The 19,833-nt window shown below is 32.0% G+C and overlaps 3 protein-coding genes across 6 annotated transcripts; 1 reads left to right on the forward strand and 2 right to left on the reverse strand.

Moving 5' to 3' along the window:
• Window positions 1-910: 910 nt before the first annotated feature.
• Window positions 911-3,216, forward strand: LOC123225206 (aquaporin PIP2-7-like). Its single transcript, XM_044649110.1, has 4 exons — window positions 911-1,312; window positions 1,624-1,919; window positions 2,629-2,769; window positions 2,862-3,216. Exons 1-4 carry the CDS (start codon window positions 1,006-1,008, stop codon window positions 2,973-2,975), a joined length of 858 nt encoding a protein of 285 aa, XP_044505045.1. The 5' UTR covers window positions 911-1,005; the 3' UTR covers window positions 2,976-3,216.
• Window positions 3,217-10,673: 7,457 nt separating this feature from the next.
• LOC123225207 (UDP-xylose transporter 1-like) lies at window positions 10,674-13,061 on the reverse strand. The gene is made up of 8 exons (XM_044649111.1): window positions 12,662-13,061; window positions 12,427-12,549; window positions 12,147-12,331; window positions 11,843-11,910; window positions 11,609-11,741; window positions 11,352-11,513; window positions 11,002-11,271; window positions 10,674-10,875 (listed from the first exon to the last, which is right to left on the reverse strand). The coding sequence occupies exons 2-8, from the start codon at window positions 12,545-12,547 to the stop codon at window positions 10,783-10,785; spliced, it is 1,032 nt and encodes a 343-aa protein (XP_044505046.1). The 5' UTR covers window positions 12,548-12,549; window positions 12,662-13,061; the 3' UTR covers window positions 10,674-10,782.
• A 1,218-nt stretch (window positions 13,062-14,279) lies between these two features.
• Window positions 14,280-18,104, reverse strand: LOC123225208 (cytokinin riboside 5'-monophosphate phosphoribohydrolase LOG1). Of its 4 annotated transcripts, none has more exons than XM_044649112.1 (7): window positions 17,878-18,104; window positions 17,374-17,471; window positions 17,199-17,229; window positions 16,555-16,654; window positions 15,119-15,189; window positions 14,885-15,028; window positions 14,280-14,658 (listed from the first exon to the last, which is right to left on the reverse strand). In XM_044649112.1, exons 1-7 carry the CDS (start codon window positions 17,989-17,991, stop codon window positions 14,566-14,568), a joined length of 651 nt encoding a protein of 216 aa, XP_044505047.1. In that variant the 5' UTR covers window positions 17,992-18,104; the 3' UTR covers window positions 14,280-14,565. The 4 variants fall into 4 exon arrangements, with proteins under 4 accessions (XP_044505047.1, XP_044505050.1, XP_044505049.1 ...); XM_044649115.1 differs by lacking the exon at window positions 17,878-18,104 and adding an exon at window positions 17,668-17,869; XM_044649114.1 differs by lacking the exon at window positions 17,878-18,104 and adding an exon at window positions 17,613-17,869.
• Between the last annotated feature and the right edge of the window lie 1,729 nt (window positions 18,105-19,833).

Here is a 19,833-nt window from a genome sequence, read left to right on the forward strand (position 1 = left end):
ATGAGATTGAAACACAATTATCTCAAACCCTGAGTTTGACGGTCCGTGCAACATGCGTTACATGCCTAATTTTTTTTCAACATAAACTGTGCTGGATTTGATTTGATTTGAATAAAAAGGGTCTCCGATGGTAATTGATGGTGCCTGCCAATGGCTCTTACTGCTTGTGATTATCTATGACGTGCATGAGGCGCAGTTGTTGAAGATTATGGCTGGACCTCATCATTGAAGGAGAATTAAGAGTTGCAGAGGATGGAGGTAAAGGGGATTGCTGTAAGAAAAAGCTTATTGTGGGAAGAATAAAAAATATTTTTTTATTTTATAATATTAGATTAAAAAAAGTCTTTATTTTCTTTTTCTGTTAAAATTAGATGGAATGGAAGATGTGAATTTGTGACTTCAATTTTAAGGATAGCAACCTATCGTGTTCTCATTGCTCTAAAACTATGAAATTTTAACTAATAAGGAGGACCATAAATTGGGTCGGGTAAACCCAAAACATGGTTGTTCGATAGGTCCGAATAACGACCCGAGTAATACCTTATTAAAATTGGTTTTACAATAATCTTTTACCCTCCAATCCGTTTGAAAATTGAGCAACCATGAGATAATTATAGTTTGTCCTTTTTGCTTCTCTTCATGCTTGCTTTTATCATAAATAGTTTTAAGACACTTCCCAAACATTCAAGTCCATCCCATAAATTTCCAACGTTGCCTGCCTTTCTCTTTTGGTAGCCGTGGCAATCGTTTCCCAAGTGAATGAAAAATGGAACTTGTAAGAGACGTTTGAACTTATAATGGTGGGACCTTAAAATAAACAAAAATCAAAATCAAAGATTATGGACGGCTAAGATTCATCTAAAGTATGTCATCATACACATAATCCATCAATCATTCATCTTCACTCTCTCTCTCTCTCTCTGTCCCTTCAATAAATAGCCCTCTGAACATGCTTCAATAATAGATTTCTTTCCTTCTAGCTCTTTTAGTTGTTGCAGAGAAACAATGGCCAAAGACATTGAAGGACCTGAGCAAGGAGAGTTCTCAGCAAAGGACTACCATGACCCACCTCCAGCACCACTGATCGACTTTGAAGAGTGGACCAAATGGTCGTTTTACAGAGCTGTTATTGCTGAGTTCATTGCAACTCTTCTCTTCCTCTACATTACAGTCTTGACTGTAATTGGCTACAAGAGGCTGACTGACGTGAACCTGCCAACCGATCAGTGTGATGGCGTTGGCGTTCTTGGTATCGCTTGGGCCTTTGGTGGCATGATTTTCATTCTTGTTTACTGTACCGCTGGTATTTCTGGTGAGTTTTAATTACTTCCAACCTATGCTACCTTCTGAAAGAAACAAAATTATAAGAACTTTCCGTTTGGTTGCTGAGAAAGTGAAAAAAAAAAATCTGTATATTTTCTTCTATTTTGCTCTAGGAGTTTTATCTCTTTAGAAAAGTACAACAACTGAAATGGTAATTTGACTGCCAGAGCATATTCTATTTCTACTGGATTCAAGCTTCTTGACCCAAAATTTTTTTATCTGAACTAAAAAAGCTTAAAATTTCCATTAGAGGGGCATAAATGACGTATATGCTCTTAATATTCACATAATTATGAACAGGAGGACACATAAACCCAGCTGTGACATTCGGGTTGTTCTTGGCCCGCAAGGTTTCCCTCATCCGGGCAGTGTCTTACATGGTGGCTCAGTGCCTGGGAGCAATCTGTGGTTGTGGTTTGGTCAAGGGATTCCAGAAGTCATACTACAACAGGTATGGAGGCGGAGCCAACGAACTCGCAGATGGCTACAGCAAGGGCACTGGATTGGGAGCTGAGATCATTGGAACCTTTGTTCTTGTTTACACTGTCTTCTCCGCCACTGATCCCAAGAGGAGTGCCAGAGACTCCCATGTTCCCGTAAGTAGTTCATGACCTGGTAAAATGGATAATCCCCTTAAAAACGGGGTGAGTTTGAAATTTTTGGACCTGTCTGTGATCCACTTTTGTGGATCGGGTATAGCTGCAGGTATACATAGGTTACCGGTGATTTCTTTTCCGATCATCTTCTCTTTTTCTCTTCAGATCAAACTTATAATGCCCTCGATACAGATTTCATACGTACTTTTTATATGAAATAAATTTAAATTTATCCAAAAGTTAAAAAATTTATTATGTTGAAAATAAATTTAAAGAATTTTAGTATTAACACTTTATTATAAATTTTTATTCCATTTTATGTTCAATCTGAAAAATTTTCAAAAATAGAATTTTTTTTTTTTTTAAATTTAAGGTAGGTTTTTGTTCTTGTATAAAATAGTTATGTATCTGAAGATAAAAATATTAAAAACTATGAAATAAAAATATAAAAAAAATAAAAACAAAAAGAAATAATGAACAATTAATATAACAGATAATCTATAGATTGGTTCGCATCGGCAAGATTAGGTACTGAGTTTTTGAAAATATTATCGGAATAAATTGATCCATCTTTCGGCTCTCACCTGCCCACCTGTTTATCGAATGTTCATCAGAATAGAAATTTCTGAAAATATAAATATATATAGTTATTGACCTTATGGTTGAATTATTTTATATTAGATTGATGTTCTTGGTTCACCAAATGAAGGTTTTGGCACCACTGCCCATTGGCTTTGCTGTGTTCATGGTTCACTTGGCCACAATCCCGATCACGGGCACCGGCATCAACCCTGCTAGGAGTTTGGGACCTGCTGTGATCTACAACAGGGAGAAAGCCTGGGATGACCAAGTAATATATATTCAGATTTATTTTTATTATAAGCCTATCGTCAGAATATTTATATGACTCTAATTTTATTGTATCGTTTTATTTATCTTCAGTGGTTATTCTGGGTTGGACCCTTCATTGGAGCTGCCATTGCTGCATTCTACCACCAATACATTCTTAGAGCAGCAGCCATTAAGGCACTCCGATCCTTCAGGAGCAATGCCTAAATGAATATTCCAAGATCATAGTGTACATAATAAAAGAATAACAATTAAGAGAGTGCAAATATGTATGGAGAGCTCCGTTTGTGAAACCTAAACTTGAATTTCTTTAAAAAAAAAAGACAAATCTACTGAAGTGGTGGTGTTGTTTATTTATCCTTTTTTTTTAAAATTTTTAATTTTGTAAATTTAGTTAAAAGTGGTGTATTTATGTTGAAAGTGGTATTTAATTTTAATCCTTCTAGCACCCCCACCCACCTTGAAGAATCTCTCTTTGTTTTTTTCTCTAAGACTTGTATGTGCTGGTTTGTTGGCATTCTTATCTTCAAAATATAAACAATTTCTACAGGGGACACTGATCAAGGGCCTTATTATGACCATAAATAAATAATTAAATTAGTAAACACAGTGAAAGTGATAACCCAGATGAGGATATATGAGTTGGCTTTTGTGGCGGTGGTTCTGCTGAAATAGATAATGCAAAATTGATTCTCCATCAAATGATGTAGTAGTTGGTGGAGGACAGAAGAAATTTAAAAAGAAAAACAACATATTAGGCCAGTAGAGGTTGAAGATTCCTTGCTTTATAAAAAGGTAGAAAAAAAAAAAATGAGTCCAATAATTTATAATTATATAATTTGATGTTGTAAAATTGAGATAAAGGAATTTTAAAATTTAAAAAATAAATAATTATATTATTTAATCTTAAGTTATTACATAGGTTTATATATAAAAATTTGTATAATTTATTTATAATCTTAATTTTATTTTTTTAACTTATGGCTTCTGGGTCATTTTCGTGAGGTCGAGTAGGTGAGATTTAACCCTTTGATGATGCATATTTTAGCTTAAATTAATGGAGAAAGTATGAGAGAGAAGATATGTTTGGTTTGGCTATTCATGTTTCTCTTATCTCTTTGTAAGAATAATTCCGAAGGAAGGACAATGTAATATTCCAACCCATCAAATTCATGGCACCTTCTTTCTATCTATTTTAACTTTTTCCAATTATTGTATAATGTTATTGATATAAATAGAATAAATTCAAATATAAACACATCGAATGTATAATTATTGTATTAGATTTATTAGAGATTTATTTTGTATATTAATTATTTGATTTTAAGTTAATTGGATTAAGTTTCTCCCTTAATTAAGTTGCATTATTATATTTCAATCTTTTTTTTTTTTTTTCCTTTGGACACCCTTGTTTAACTTTTGGCCAAATATTGTAAAACTAGATTCAATTAGGGAGCGTTTGGTTTGGATAATATTTTATTACCAAAATTGAAAGATATAAATTACTTAAAAGATTACTGGGTATAAATGATTACTATGTTTGATAAAATTTGATAGGTATAAATAATTATTGTATTTAGTTAAAGGTAATAAACGATTACTAATAAATTATTTTACTTAAATGTCATTGAATATAATTATTTTTAAATATTTTTTATATTATTTGTCATATTAATTAAAAATAAATTTATTTTTGTCTCAAAAAATTAATAAATACTAATATAATTATAATAAAATCAAGATTACCTTGGTAATATTTAAATACCTAAGGTGAAGGTGGTAATCAGATTACCATCTATATTATCTGACACGTCAGCATTGATAATAGAAGATTACTGTAATATTTTATTACTGACAAATCGAATAAAGAAATAAAAGATAGATTACCAAAGTAATCTTTAAAATCGATAACCAAACTGCCCCTAGAAGTATTTGAGAATTCCAGGATAATTCGTTGAGGTATAGCAGTGATGGGCGTGAAATTGAAACGTATATAAAGTCCAGTCAAAGCACTAAGTTTGTTTATAAATGTTGCAGTATATTTCATGGCTGACCTCTTTGCCACAATCAATGTTTATTCTCGAGCTCCTAAAGGTCAAAAGCTTCATTTAAGCATGTGTTTGCCATTAATACAATTCCTCTGTATATTTCTGATTCCATTTTCCATTTTAGAAGCTGGCAGGCAATCAAAACCCAATAAATCTGACTTCAGGTGGCATGTGAACAGCCCGCCCATTTAAGTAAAATTAACAAGCATCTTGTGTGAATGTTAAATGGGCCTCAGAAATCATAGAGAGAAGTCATTGTCACATCCACGATGTATTGAAATTATTTACATATTTAATTATATATTTAAAAGTATATATATATAATTATTTTTTAGTATTAGGCCAAAAGACTTCTTTCCACCCAAGGTTTACTTTTTTTTAAATTTTTATCTGTTAACTTTAAAAAACTTAAACACCCATTTATAAGTTAAATTTTGATATTACTGTCAAAAGTAAAATCGTTATTTTGAGAGTTTATCTAAAGAAAAAAAATTTATCCCCGGTATAATTATAACCATCGAATGTGTTTGTTATTATCTGTATTATCCCTTTACTGATCCTCTAAGCTAAGAAATCCCCTATGCTTCCATATTACTTCAACCACAATATATATCTTTTGCTTTTGTCATTATTAATTACGATTATGTATATTTATTAACAATTCTAAGCCAAGAAAATGATTTTCAATTCATTTAGATGGGTGATGTTTTGTTTTATCATTGGTAATAATCCACAAACAAATTATAACTAAATTATATATTATCATTCATAAGCATTAATGGGGTTAATAAAATAACAGCTCTGCTCTTGTTTGCTTGAGAAGGCACTCAAACAAAAAGAGAAGGCATGATTTCACAAGCCACCTGGTGAAACTTCATCAGAATGTGGTGACAAAATGAGAAGAAAGGAGACATGATTTCACAACCCAAGTAACAACCACTTCGCAATCTGCTATATAATTCACTTCAAACCTTCAAAAAATATTTCATACATACAACTTTTGCTTTTCCTTAAAAGTCATTCAACTGGGGAAAACAAGTGAATCATCTATGAGTCAACTAACTTCTCTTTTCCTAATCTTGGCTTCTCTAGTCTTTTTCCCCATTGCCAGAGCTGAAGAGAGAGCTCCACATGGGCTGATTTATGAAAACCCTATGGCTTTCCCACCTTCAGCAGTCGAATTCTTTCATCCAAAAACACAAAAACCTGAAACCTTTAAACCTTGTGCTTCTTCTAATTGTTCTCCATTACCTGTTGCAGCTCAAGTTGAGACTACTGAAGTGCATAAAAGCCAAAGCTCAAGATTCCCAAGAATGGAAGCAGAGTTGGTGCCTGTGGTGCTGCTAGCGTTGTGTTTGGTTCTGCATTTGTAGCTCTTTTGCAGATGGGTTCTTTAATATGTATTCTAATCCATGTCGTATTTTATGCTATTTATTTTCTTTTTATTGTAATGTGGGTTATGGAATATATGTACCTATGATTTCATCAGTGGCTGATAGTTTAGTGCTTAAAGATTAAATGAGTAAAGGGTGATTAATGTATGCAGTGGGGTGAATGAGTCATTTAACATCATGATTGTAAGCAATGGGGCAGAGAGACAGAACTGTTGGTTCTGAGAGCCAACAAAGAGTTCTATAAATATGTTAAACTGCTGTCCAGTAACGTTGAAGATGTGATATTCTGATGGTAATTATGGCTAAAAACGGCATTAAAAATATGGCCAAAAATTGGGCAAAATCTACAGCAACCGAGAAGTTGCAAAAAGAAACACTGTTTCTTGACCAGAATACCATAAGTTTTCAGTTTAAAATGGATAATGTTATTTAATTTGGAAGAATAGAACGTTACGTTTCAGTTGTACAGACCTGTGGCACCAAAAATGCAATAAGCTGCCAAACTAAATAGATGTATATGGCCTAGACTCTGAAAGAGGAAACCCCTTTATTTGGTGGAAGTACTGGTCTAACTACAATAATGCCACCTGCCAAGCCATATATAAAATAATTATATGATTTTATTGGTAAAAATTAATTAACATAACCGAGATTTAACTTCTTTTGTTGCTATTGTAGCATGTGCTTCTTCCAAGATTTAACTTCTTTTATTGCTATTGTAGCATGTGCTTCTTCCAAGTGCAAAAAGAAAGAAATAAAAAACATACAGAGTTGTTCGACCATAGTCAGTTGGTCTCAGGCCCTGGAAGTGGCCATTTCTGCATAAGCTTATAACATATTGCAGTACGGGCAGGAATCAGGATCCAACGAAAAACTGACAGACCCTCTGTAGAATCATGCCGGCTGGTATAGAACTGAATCATGTCACCTTCACATGTTGAAATAAACACAGTTTGCCTGGTTCAGCAATTATCCTTTTTCTAATTATTTTTTTTAAGGGAATATTCTATCTGTTTGTGCATTCTCTTACGAATGATATTAAGTTCTTTGCATGTGAAATCAATTTTATATACAGTTTACAATAATAACTAGTATGGATATAAAAAAGATGAGTGAAGAACAACAATGACCACAAAACATTTTATTATGAGTCCTTAGACTCGATCTAAAATCTGGGTCAAGGTGTGTCTCTCCAGTATTCAAAGAATAGGAAGATAAGATCCAGGCAAAACCAGTACATGTATAAATGTCACAAATTAATAAAGAGATCCCTAAGATGGCAGTGGATTTACTCCAAGACCACTACCATTTTCGTGAACTAACATATGAAATCACAGGGCCAAGAGTCCGGTCTACAGTCTTGTTCCACAATTGTGCAAACTCTGACAGTGTTTTCTTAGGAAATATGGTCTCCCTTGTCTGCAAAAAGTTCAAGGTTAAAGCTATTAGACATAATGCACTACAAATATGGATTTTAACTTATAAAAGGAAATTCTGGTTGTCTTTCACATTTTGTCATAGTTATGATCACAGCAATTATATCCACCATGACAATACAATTAAGAGTAATTTAATAACATAGATCTTGTAGTCCAATAATACAGATACAAAGTTCTGTAGAAATCAAAGTCTATGATTTGAAGCTATATGTATGCAACTTGAGCACTATGATGCAAACAGTTATCAAATACTATTTCAAATAAGATATTGAGAGGTGAAAAAGAGAGGCATAGGATACATTTTAAAACCTTAGTTCTGACAGCAAAGATTTTACTCCAATTCACCAATCTAGCCTCCCATCATTTCTCCATACTTGTGTTCAAGGAATTAAGTTAATTGCATCATCTAAAAGTGACTGATTGTTTGATATAAAAAAAAAGGGAAACCACCCCATTCCAACTATCACTTTTATGTCATCTCATGGAGGGATATCCAACTTTCAAAAATTTCACCAGATGAATTATTGTGTCACCTAAAACTTTTCAGTTCAGTCAAGTGCAGATTTACTACCCACCATTACAAAAAGATACCTAAAACATAATACAAAAAATACAGCAAACTGTTCTATTGCCGACCAAGAAATTGTGCACAATCCCTTGTACTTGCCCAACACCAACAAATCCATTTATGCAACCCCATATATCCTATGTGTATCACTTAAATAATCCACTAACATTCGAATAAATTCTCCTCACATTTACAACCTAAAAATCCTCTGATTCTCATAATGGACTCATTTCAAAACTTAGGTCCCTGCCAAACCTACAATTGTTTCATTAGGTAGCAAACCATAAACCAGACCATTTAACTAACCCCTGCGGACAAATTAAAATTTCTCAATTTATGAAAAAGAAGTTCCATCCCACAAAAATTAGTATATAAAGAACTTAGACATAGTTGATCGGTCAAACCTCATGAAACCAATGAACGAACAGAAACTTGAAAAATACTCTATTCCAGAACCTTGAAGGGATTAAAACAATATAGGGGCTCTCGTAAAAATTAATAAGTTACCTTGCAAATTAAATTTCTAGGGTTCGCGATAAATCCAATAGATAACAAAAATGTACCTGGGATTGGGAACCAGCTTGAGATTGATCATCGGAAATGGATTTATGGATGCGTTTACGTTGCTCAAACACAATCACTCCGGTAACTGAACTCCCCAGTAGCGCACCGAGCAATCGCTCCTGCATTTTCCACAAGCAAAAAATGGCAAAAATAATAATGCATTACCATGAGTAACCTGTTTCGATTCAACTAAAGACCCAAAATAGATTATAAATCAATTATGAAAGAACAGAGAATTGCCTGAGCGAGAACGCTAATCATGGTTGAGTTAGTCTTGGCGTTGGATCGTTAGGAAGAGAAACAGAATATTTGGCTTAGAACTACGGCCAGGTGCCAGTGCCGGAGCTCCCCAAAGATGTAGTGGGCCGTGGGCCACAAGGGGCCATGTCCTTTCAATATTTCTCTGTTTCAGCATCATTAATAATTATAAGAAAAACCTAAAACGCCGTTTGGTTTCAGGATTTAAAGATTATTTTGATAATCTATATTTCATTATTTTATTTTATTTATTAATAATAAAATATTACAATAATATTTAATTATCAATGTTGATGTGACAGATAATATATGAGATAATCTGATTACCATTTTCACTTTAGGTATTGAAAAATTACTAAGATAATCTTAATTTTATTATAATTATATTATTATTTATTAATTTTTTAAGAAAAAAATAAATTTATTTTTAATTAATATAATAAATAATATAAAAAATATTTAAAAATAATTATCTTTAAGGGTATTTAAGTAAAATAATTTACTAGTATTTTTTATTACTTTTAATCAAACACAATAATTATTTATACCTATTAAATTTTATCAAATATAGTAATTATTTATACTCAGTAATCTTTTAAGTAATTTATCCTCAAGGTAATCTCTTTATTTTGATAATAAAACATTATCTAAACCAAATATCATCTAAAATATAAGTTAAATGATAAAAAATGAGATTCTATATATAAAAAAATATTCATTTAAATATTTTTTAATAATATATTAAAATTAAAATTTTAATTTATTACTTATATATGTTATTATATGATTGATATACGTAATAATAATAATTGGAATTGACAGTATAATTTCGTATCAACTTATCCCTTAAAAAAAGTGTGTAAATTATAGATATTAATGATAAATGAGTGCCCTTTGTGAAGACAAAAAAGTAAGACTGCATGTAATGATGTTACATAATTTTTTATAATACTACAATGAATTTAGAGATTTTATTTATATTCTAACTCTGTGAAAAAAAAAAAAATTACAAGAAGAAAAACTTAACAAAGAACACATCCCTTTAGTATTTGTTTTAGGATCTTAAGAATTATGTTTGATTCAGAAATACTTTGATTTCATTATTTGAATATAACTTCTATATTGTTCTGTAAAGATGAAATACCAACATACGAGAAAAAGAGAAAGTAATCATAAAGAACAAATAGTCAAAAGTCATAAGAATCAATAAAAGTTAACAGTATAAAATTGTATATAAACAGTGACATTAATCATATGATTGAATAGTTAAAAAATTAAAAATAAAATAAAATTCAATTATATAATGACGTATTATTTTTGTGCACAAAAATTATATATATAATTATATTTTATTTTTTAAGTGAAATTATTTATTATGTATGATCAGATGAAGTCATTTTAATGCTTTGTAAAAGAAAACCTTCTAATATTTTTGACAATTTGCTTAATAAACAAACAATTAGAATTGGCTAAATGGTCTTCATTGACCCCGAAATTGACAACCATTATTTCTGAATTTTAATTTGTAATTTACCTTCAATAATTTGGGCTTTTGATGATCACTTGCATTTCTCTATTTGTATGAATTTGAATTACAGTGTAGCTAAAGGGAATAAATGATTTAATATGGGAAAGAAACCAAAAAGGGAGTCTAATTAATTATTTAAAGAATAAAATCATTTACACTCAACCAAGTGCAATTTCAAGAAACCATTAATACTAATACATGAAAATCTTTATCACTCAAACAAGAGAATGCTTAGCTGCTTTCTTAACTTCATGACTTTCTTTTTCTTGATGACCCAAAAGAGCTGTTGTCTCTTTATAATCTTTCATCTGAAACACACATCAACAAATTTCACTTCCAATTCCAAAAAAAAAAAGAAAAATCATTCAAGAAAAAACTTTTACTGTTTTCAAATAACACCAAAAACATCTTTTCAGTTCTTGAATTTGTACTACCTGAGGTGCCAATGAATTGCCTGATTGTTTCTTTTTATTCTCTTCAGTGCAGAAATATGAATACAGCCCCATACCAAAAATGGCAACTAGAATTCCAATAATGTTCTTCTTTGTAAATGGATCATGTAACAATGTATAGCCAAACCCAAGAACAAGACAGGTCTTGAGGTGTCCAAGAACTTGATATGTAACTGGGGATGTCTTGCCAATAACTAAAAACGTGCTGAAGTTCACAGAAACTGATATAATACATGAAAGGATGACGAATGCCTGCAATTATTTTAATGTAATGAATCAGAAATTCAGTTGAACAAAGGAAAGTATGAGGTGGGAAATTTGAGAAAAAATACCAAAACTATAGGAGAATATTTGAAAGCAAAGACATTTTGCTTGGTGAGGAGCTGGTCGACTAAGGGGCCCGAGACAAAAAGAACAGCTGCTTGAAATGGAGCTGACTGATACAGCAGCTGAGTGGATGAAACATTCAGCCTCTTTTGTATTGTGTTAGTGAGCTATATTCAGATTTTAGTTAAGTACAAACAACTTTATTGAGCCGACTGATTACAATTTGGAAATATTACTATAAATGGTTGTGAAAAAAGGATACAATTTGGCCAACACAGGTGGTTGCAATGGCAAGCAGAGAGATGATTGTGCCGAGCATATTGAGCTGGATATCGGTCACAGAGGCAATGCCAACCCCAAGCAGTAAGACCAAGAGGGACAATTTTATCTGCTGGCTGCAACAAGTATGAAAAATAAGAGGTTTCAATATAATTATATAACCCTGGAGAATTATGTTTTCAGAATTGTAACCAGGGGAGAGAGATATATGTAAAACCTGAATTGCTTTTTCAGGAAGATTGTTTCCAGTAACACAGTGAATGGTATAATTGCAAGTTTAGTCATCTGCTAAAAAAACACCCTTCAAAGTAAAATGAACACGAGGACAAGAAAGTTTGACATTTTCTATAATCTCTTAACAAACAATAAAACTATAAATACATTAAGGGACACACATTTGGCATGTGTCATTAAATGATTGAGTGATTTTAATTTAAGATAAAGTAATATCTAATCAAATGATGATAATGTATTATTTATTTGTATATTTAAAAATGGACGAAATGAAACTAAGAAGTAACCTGATAGAATCCAACAGAGTTAAATCCAAGGCTCAAGTTAAGAAGCCCAATAGAAATGCCATTAAGAAAGCCAAAGAGCATCACAGTCTTCATGTCAACTGTCTTGTTTTCAAACAAGTTGAATCTTTGTGCAGCATGAAGAGTGCAGAATGTAACCATGAGATGCCAACTAGTCAATGTTGTTGCTATTTATACCACCAACAAGAGATAAAAAGATAATTAACAAATATTTCACCCAAATTAATATTTATTAATTTAGTTTGAGGTAGTGTTTAGTTACCGAAGGGGAAGCCGAGATTGCTCATCAACGCCTTGTTACAAATGACAATAGAGACAGATGATGCCACTGAGAGAAACAGTGCCCCAATAACTCCCAACTGAAAGCTCGACATTTCTCCCATATCTTCATTAACAAAAACAATATATGAAGAGGATAAAGAATGCTGCAATCTACAGAGTTCTAAGTAGCTTAACATACAGAAACAAAACAATTTGACGGTGGTTAACTTACGTACCTTAAAGAAAAAGAAGTAAAAGCTTGGAGTTTTAGGAGCCCAGAAATCAAATTTTACTACCGAACAAAACCTACAAATGAATGTACAAGATATATTTCTCTGTGTAAAGGGCTCCTAAAACTCCACGAAAACACCAGAGTCCGGCGAGTTACAGCGATCCTCAGCTGGGAAATGAATTGATAACTCTGTGTTTGAGAGAGAGAGATTTGGCTTGTGTGAGAATGTTGAATTTGCCCAACCCTTTTATTTTTTATGACAAAGAGGTTGGTGCCCACCGTTGTTAATTATTGTAAGAAGGGTTTATATGTAGTAGACTTTTTTCTTCTAGATCATGAATGAATTTCTTTTTAAGCTTTAATAGCACAGCCACAGCCACAGCCACAGCCACGGCCAGCCATGTCTTAGAATTAATGAAAAGAGAAAATATAGAAAAAAAAAAAAAGAGAAACTTCCTGAGCAAGCCAGGAAGGTGAAACAAACATTTCTTATTTGAATATGAATGTGAGATATCTGCAAATGCAAGGGAAAAAAAAACTTGGCCAACCTGACGTTCAATGAGTGTTTGTTATGAAAACTTCAATTTTACTCCAAGTAATTCCATTTTGAATTGAACATCTCCATCACCACCACCAACCTGCAAGCTAATTTTGTAGATCTTACTTTCATTACCAATCATCTTAATGTTGTCATTATTTTGGCCCCTTTTTTTATTCATTTTTCTTATATTCTGAGGGATTGTACATTAGAAATTAATTCGATTGACCACATTTTTTTGACAGTTCCAGACATTCTTATTCTTTGTTTCGTAGATGTTAATTTAGGCATTGAATGAAAATTTGTAAATAATCTTCTCTTGACTAAGATTCTAAGGAGTAAAAGGAATTTGTTCATATTGATAAGGTTATAAATTTGGAAAATTTACCATCTAAATACGATTAAAAGGCGAGAGTGAATAACATTTTCTTACAAAAGTTTAATCTAAAATACTTTTTCACACAAATCCTAACTTTGTTATAAGAAAAAATAACAAAATTATACATACTTACTTTGTATACACAAATGAGTATATATTTATGTATGTCATTATATGAGTGAGTGATTTTAAATTAAGTATAAAGTAAGACCCAATATATATAAATATGTACCTATTTGTATATTTAGAATGATTATGCATATCTTTCTTCCTTGTCATGATCATTCAAGCTCAAATTCTCCACTCGTTTTCAGCAACAAATCCCTCTTACAATCACAACATAATCACAACCCCACCAACACTTAAAGTTGATGCAATAACCTTGCATAGACCGATAAACCATGTCAAGTTTTGCTTGAGTTGCGACTTTGCCATTGCAAAGTGAAGCAGAATGTCGCATGACCGATTCCCAAATTCTAACCACTTCTCCTTTTTTTACTTCTAACAACCATTAACTATTCTATGAATATTTTTTACTATTTTTGTAATATTTTTTACCATTAACATGGAGATTAAAGTTTAGTATATTTTCACAAATTTTCTTCTTCTAATCCTCTGACTTTCAGCCCCATACTTCTGACTTAATGACATTAAATGATCCAAAAATTGACCTTTAACAATGAAAACATTGTCATAAACTCATAATACACAAAAAATTAACCCTTTTTTATATCTAAACTCGAGCTATCAGTCATTCCCAAGAAAATGGAAGAGAAAAAAAAGGTAAGCCTGCATACAATTTAACAAACCCACATCTCTTTTCATCTTCTTCTCCTTGCCAACCAAATGTAGCTTCAATTTCTGAGGTTAATTTTTTTTTTTTTTAATGTCTACACTAACAAAAGAAAAAACAATGCCCATTCTAGGAACTTTCTTTTGTCACCTAAAATTAGTCCACTGCACATATATGTATTGTCTACTTGTGCTCCCCTCACCTGGAGATATCACATTTTGGAGAGTAGCCTAATTGTTCAATCTCCCAACTTAGCTTTGAAGCAACTCTCTCATGGCGTGGAAAATATTCCTGAAACAACACAGGAGCTTGATGAAGTATGCCTTAAAACATTGATAAATCTAGACATAGTTGTTGTATTAATATTATGAATATCTACTTTAAATATATAAATGAATATATGTTATAATGTGAAGAGGTATTATTTTATTTTTAATTCAAAATGATCTAATCACGTGAAAATACACATCTAATACATATTTAATTGCGTACATATAATTTTATTGTTAATGTTTACCTCTATTTTGGTCAATAAATCTTTGGCATTTGGAGCTGACACGATGATATGGCGAGCACTCGGACTAATAAACCCTTCCTCCACTGCCTTGTCGATGAATGACAGCAACGAATTGTAGTAGCCATCCACATTCAGCAATCCCACCTTCAAAATCATCAAACAAATCAAAATTTAATCAAATTTAAATGATTTTTCTTTCACAGATCTTTCAGTTTGATCTAGGACTTGCTTTACCGGTTTGTCATGGATGCCGAGTTGAGCCCATGTTATGACTTCAAGCAGCTCTTCAAGAGTCCCATAGCCACCTTTACACACATCACAAGAAAGATTTAGGTTTTGGGCTGAGCTTCATCTTAATCTTTCACTATTTGGGTTTTGTTGAGACGGAGCCAAGCCCATAAGCTCAAAACCACAACCTCATTGGGTAAGTAAAAAAATTAATCTTGAAATATTGAATTGTGATGATAATAGAAGTCAGAAATTAGGTTCTCTAAATTCATATTTGTGAGAATCCAATTTCTTGTAGTTTCTCAATTCTCACTTCTGCTTCTGCAGTTCTGCTATTAACTTCAATCAAATTTCCTAGTGAAATGTCTAAATTATTTGAAAAGCATCAGCCAGAGGATTGACTGTACAAGGTAAACTTTCACTTTATCAAAAACTCAACAAGCCTGGCTGTTTGATGCTATAATGGCTGAACAATAAGTTAGCTTAGTTGACTTTGGAGAAAGAGTATTGCAAAAAAATGGCCAAAATATCTTATTATCTCAAAGTTCTTCCCGTTAACTTTAAAAATTTCATTTACCCACTCATGAACGGTTAAAATTAACGAAATCTTAACCCTTTAAAATTTTATCTCTTTCCCCCTCTAACCCCTAAAAACTAACTATTTTCCTCTAGGTCAAGTTTTAAAAAATAGTATTCCCCCTTAGGGTTTAGCTTTCAATCATCGGCGTCAAATTCGACGCTATCACCGATGACGAAACTTTCTAGAGACATCACCATGCTTCGACCGTCTCTCTTTTCTCCTCTAGAATGCTGGTCGGTCGAGATCTGGCCTGTCCCAAACGAAGATGATGGGAAGACGAAGAGTTTCGTCTCTTCGACTTTCTAGGCTAGATCTCGATCGATCGACGTTCCAGAGGAGAAAAGAGAGACAGTCGAAGCATAGTGATGCCTCTGAAAAGTTTTTTCGTCGGCGATGAAGCCGGATTCAACACCAGGGATTGAAAGCTAAACCCTAGGAGGAGAAATGCTATTTTTTAAAACTTGACCTAGGGGGAAATGGTTAGTTTTTAGAGGTTAAGGGGGAAAATAGATTAAATTTTAATTTATTTTTAATATTGTAGATAAAATAATGATTTTACCCTTTAAACCGTTAATTTTAATAGTCCATAGGTGGGTAAATGAGATTTTCATAGTTAAAAGGGTGAAAAATTGAGATTACAACATACTTTGGGTGGGAAATAGTCCTTTGGCCCTAAAAAATCTATTCTTTTGTCAGGTGAAATGAGTAGTGAACATTCTGATTCTTCTTCCAATAATTACCCATTACCAGAACCGGGGATGCTCCTAAATTTATTTAGCTTCACCTCTGCAAATTTAATGGGTCTTTATGAAAATTAATAAGCTTAACTTTGTAAAGTTATATAGATAAAACAAATACCAACCAGGTAAGGCGATAAAGGCATCAGACTGTCTAGCCATTTCTGCCTTTCTTTGGTGCATATCTGCCACTGCCTTCACTTCCCCAACTGTTTCTCCAGTGATCTACAATACGTATAAACCAAGTAAACACAAATCAAATACAAATACGTGCCCAAAAGACACCAACTTTTGAGAGAGAGAGAGAGCAATAATGAGTGTAGCAGAGGTGGTGGGCCTACCAGGTTAACTCTGGTAAGGAAAGAGAAGTAAAAACCTGTTATGAAGGTTCATGAAGAAAGACAGAAAGAAAGAAAAAACCCTGAAAAAAAAACGATATATCTAAGGAATCTTTGCTCGTGGTACATAAAACTAATTGGTAGGGACAAAATGGTGAAGACCCAGATGGGTGAGTGAATTGATGGCAAGTTGTTAATTCATCAGAGATTTGAAATGTGTGAAAACAAAGCAAATATTCAGAACTAATCATTCAATGAAATACGAATTGGAAACTGCATGAACACAGAAGAGACAAGTCTGAAATCCATGCTTGAAGATAGTAAAGGAATAAGGATCTCTCTCTTTCTCTAGCCAGCTCTTTGGTCATTTTCAATTTTAACTTCTAAAATAAGATTCCTTAAAGCTTATATTTTAGTGGGAGAAGACAGACCTCTCTTGGCATGAGTGTCTTGGGAATAACTCTGCAGAATATAACATGACAAAGATTAGTTAGAAGTTTTAGGTCAATTCAATTCAAAACATTCCAAGTAACCAAAAACATCCCAATTGATCCATTAATTTGTTATTTTGAACAATTTACAAGCAAAAAGAGAAATGTGGTTTACCCAATGACATGGCGTCCACCATCATAAACAGCTTGAGATATCAGACCCATTAAGCCAACGCTTCCACCTCCATAAACGAGGTCAATGTTTCTTGCAACCTTTGGGGAAAATCATAACATTTATGTGAGACAAATTGACTTTGATGAATAAAGTAAGGTTAAAAATGAACCGTTTAATTGCACCCTTCAGAGTACATTTAAATGTCTCACAGAGAATTTATCAAAAGCCACTAAGTTCACTTCTGTTTGATGAAAAACGAAAAAAAATTTAAAGTCTTGAACGAGAAGAGATTACAGAGGAGAAGCAGAGCCACAACAGAGGAAAAGAATCAATGGAGAGAAATATGAGGTACTTTTTCTGAAGGCACTTCTTTAAACATGTAAAACTATCAGAAACGAAGCATTAAAGGTGGGGAAGGAAGAAAACATACAAAAAAGCGCAAAACAAAAAGCAAAAAAGAAGAAAACGAAAAAACAGAGCAGAAATAGTGAGGGAAGCCATTACCAGTTCTTTGCCGAGCTCAATGGCAGCATCTTTATAACTGCTTTTCTTTCCAGGACTACTCCCACAAAACACACAAATTGTGCTGAATTTTGAGTGTTTCATTTCAATCTCCATCTCTTTCAAGGAAAAAAAACAAATATACTATCTGTTTCTATCTGTGTTCAAAGTGACCCACCACGGTCGAGATAAATTTGAGAGTGGCTTCAGAGGACGTGCATTTATAACGGTAGCGCGGGCGCAGGTTAGCACGCCTGAGTTAAAATCCATGCTTAAAGTCTAAATAATCCATCATGTACGGACAAATAGATATAAGATAGAAAAATATATATTACAACAAGAATATTAATTATAAAATAACCACAAATTGGGGGTTTTATGTAATTAACTACATTTTCAAACTCTATGTTTATAAATCTAAATAATGCCTTCTTCCCAATAATACCCTTATGCAAATCAATAAAACTATGTATATTTTAAGTACATAAATATATACATACTTATACATGTTATCACATTATTAAACAACTTTAAATTAAAGATAAAATAATATCTACTCATATGATAACACATATAAATATATATTTGTATATTTAAAATAAGTATGTATAAGATTGCTCTTTAATTTTTTTTTCTGTAAATAAATTTTTTTAATATTTTACAAGTATGAAAAAAACTCAAATCTAAATTTTATATATAAAAGTTCTAATATTTCACTAATTTTGTTAATCGTAATGATTATTATATTTGACATTGGAGTGTTTCATAAAGAAAATCATAAAGATTGCCATCAGAAACTAAAGAGGGGCAAAAGAATCTTGAGTAATTTGAATGAAAGAAGAAATAGACGAGATAAGAACCGACCCTTGTGAGGGGGTTGCGAAGAAAGAGCTTCTAATGGAATCACTTTATGTTTGATTTTAACAAAGATTAAGCCACTATTATCTCAATTAACCTTTTTAAGTAACTTTTATGTGTGAATACAAATTTAATTTTCTTAATATAAAAAGAATTTCCAAAGTTATTCTAATAATAACAATAGGGTTGTTGCTTTACATATAAAAAAGATGCTTTGATATTCTTAATGTGACAATTCTCTTCAATCTTGAGCACCCATTGGCTTGCAATTTGTTTCAAAAAAGTTCACATGCATTGGCGGTGGCTTATTCCATTGCTTTCACTATCAAAAATTTCATATTTGTTACATTTTCATTTTAAATGTGAGAAATTTAGGTATATGAGTGATTAAAAACTGATATGCTGAGCAAGCTTGACCTAAAATGAGATGATCCCCGCGAGGTCTTTTTCTAGTTTTACAACTTTAATTTGCACAGCCATTTAATGACCAAATTATATGATATAAAAGGGTATTTATATGAGCGGTGTATAAGTGGCTATCACCCCAATAGTACAAGAGATTATGTCAAATGATGTTAACGTGATTTCTCGTCACTAATTGATATAGTAATTTAGAGTTTTATATGAAATTAGTTATGACAATAATAATTAGAATATGAAAAAACTCAGATAGGTATAAATTCATTATCAATATTTGTAGATTAATATGCAAATTAGTATGTAAACGTAATATAAAAAAGAAAATTAATACTAAGTTTTTTACGTGATTTGATTTGATTATCATAATATCTACATTTATGATGTTTTCACTAGTTTATAATATAATACAAATATAATACAATGTTTTTTTTCTGATTCTTATCTCTCTATTTTATTTTCTTTTTACTTGTATCTTTTTATCTTCTTCTTTTATATACAACTTTTTTGAAGGGAAAAACCTCCATTGAATTGTTCATCTCCTTTGAAACTTAATATGATTTTAGATTTATATAGATGAATTTATGTCTATATTGACATGTATGAAAGTTAATGTCTTCACTAGGTGAATGTTATAGTGTGAGATTCGATATGAGACTTCTCTTTGATAATTGCCAAAGGTCA

The sequence above is a fragment of the Mangifera indica genome, chromosome 9 (assembly GCF_011075055.1).
Source record: "Mangifera indica cultivar Alphonso chromosome 9, CATAS_Mindica_2.1, whole genome shotgun sequence".
NCBI lineage: Eukaryota > Viridiplantae > Streptophyta > Magnoliopsida > Sapindales > Anacardiaceae > Mangifera > Mangifera indica.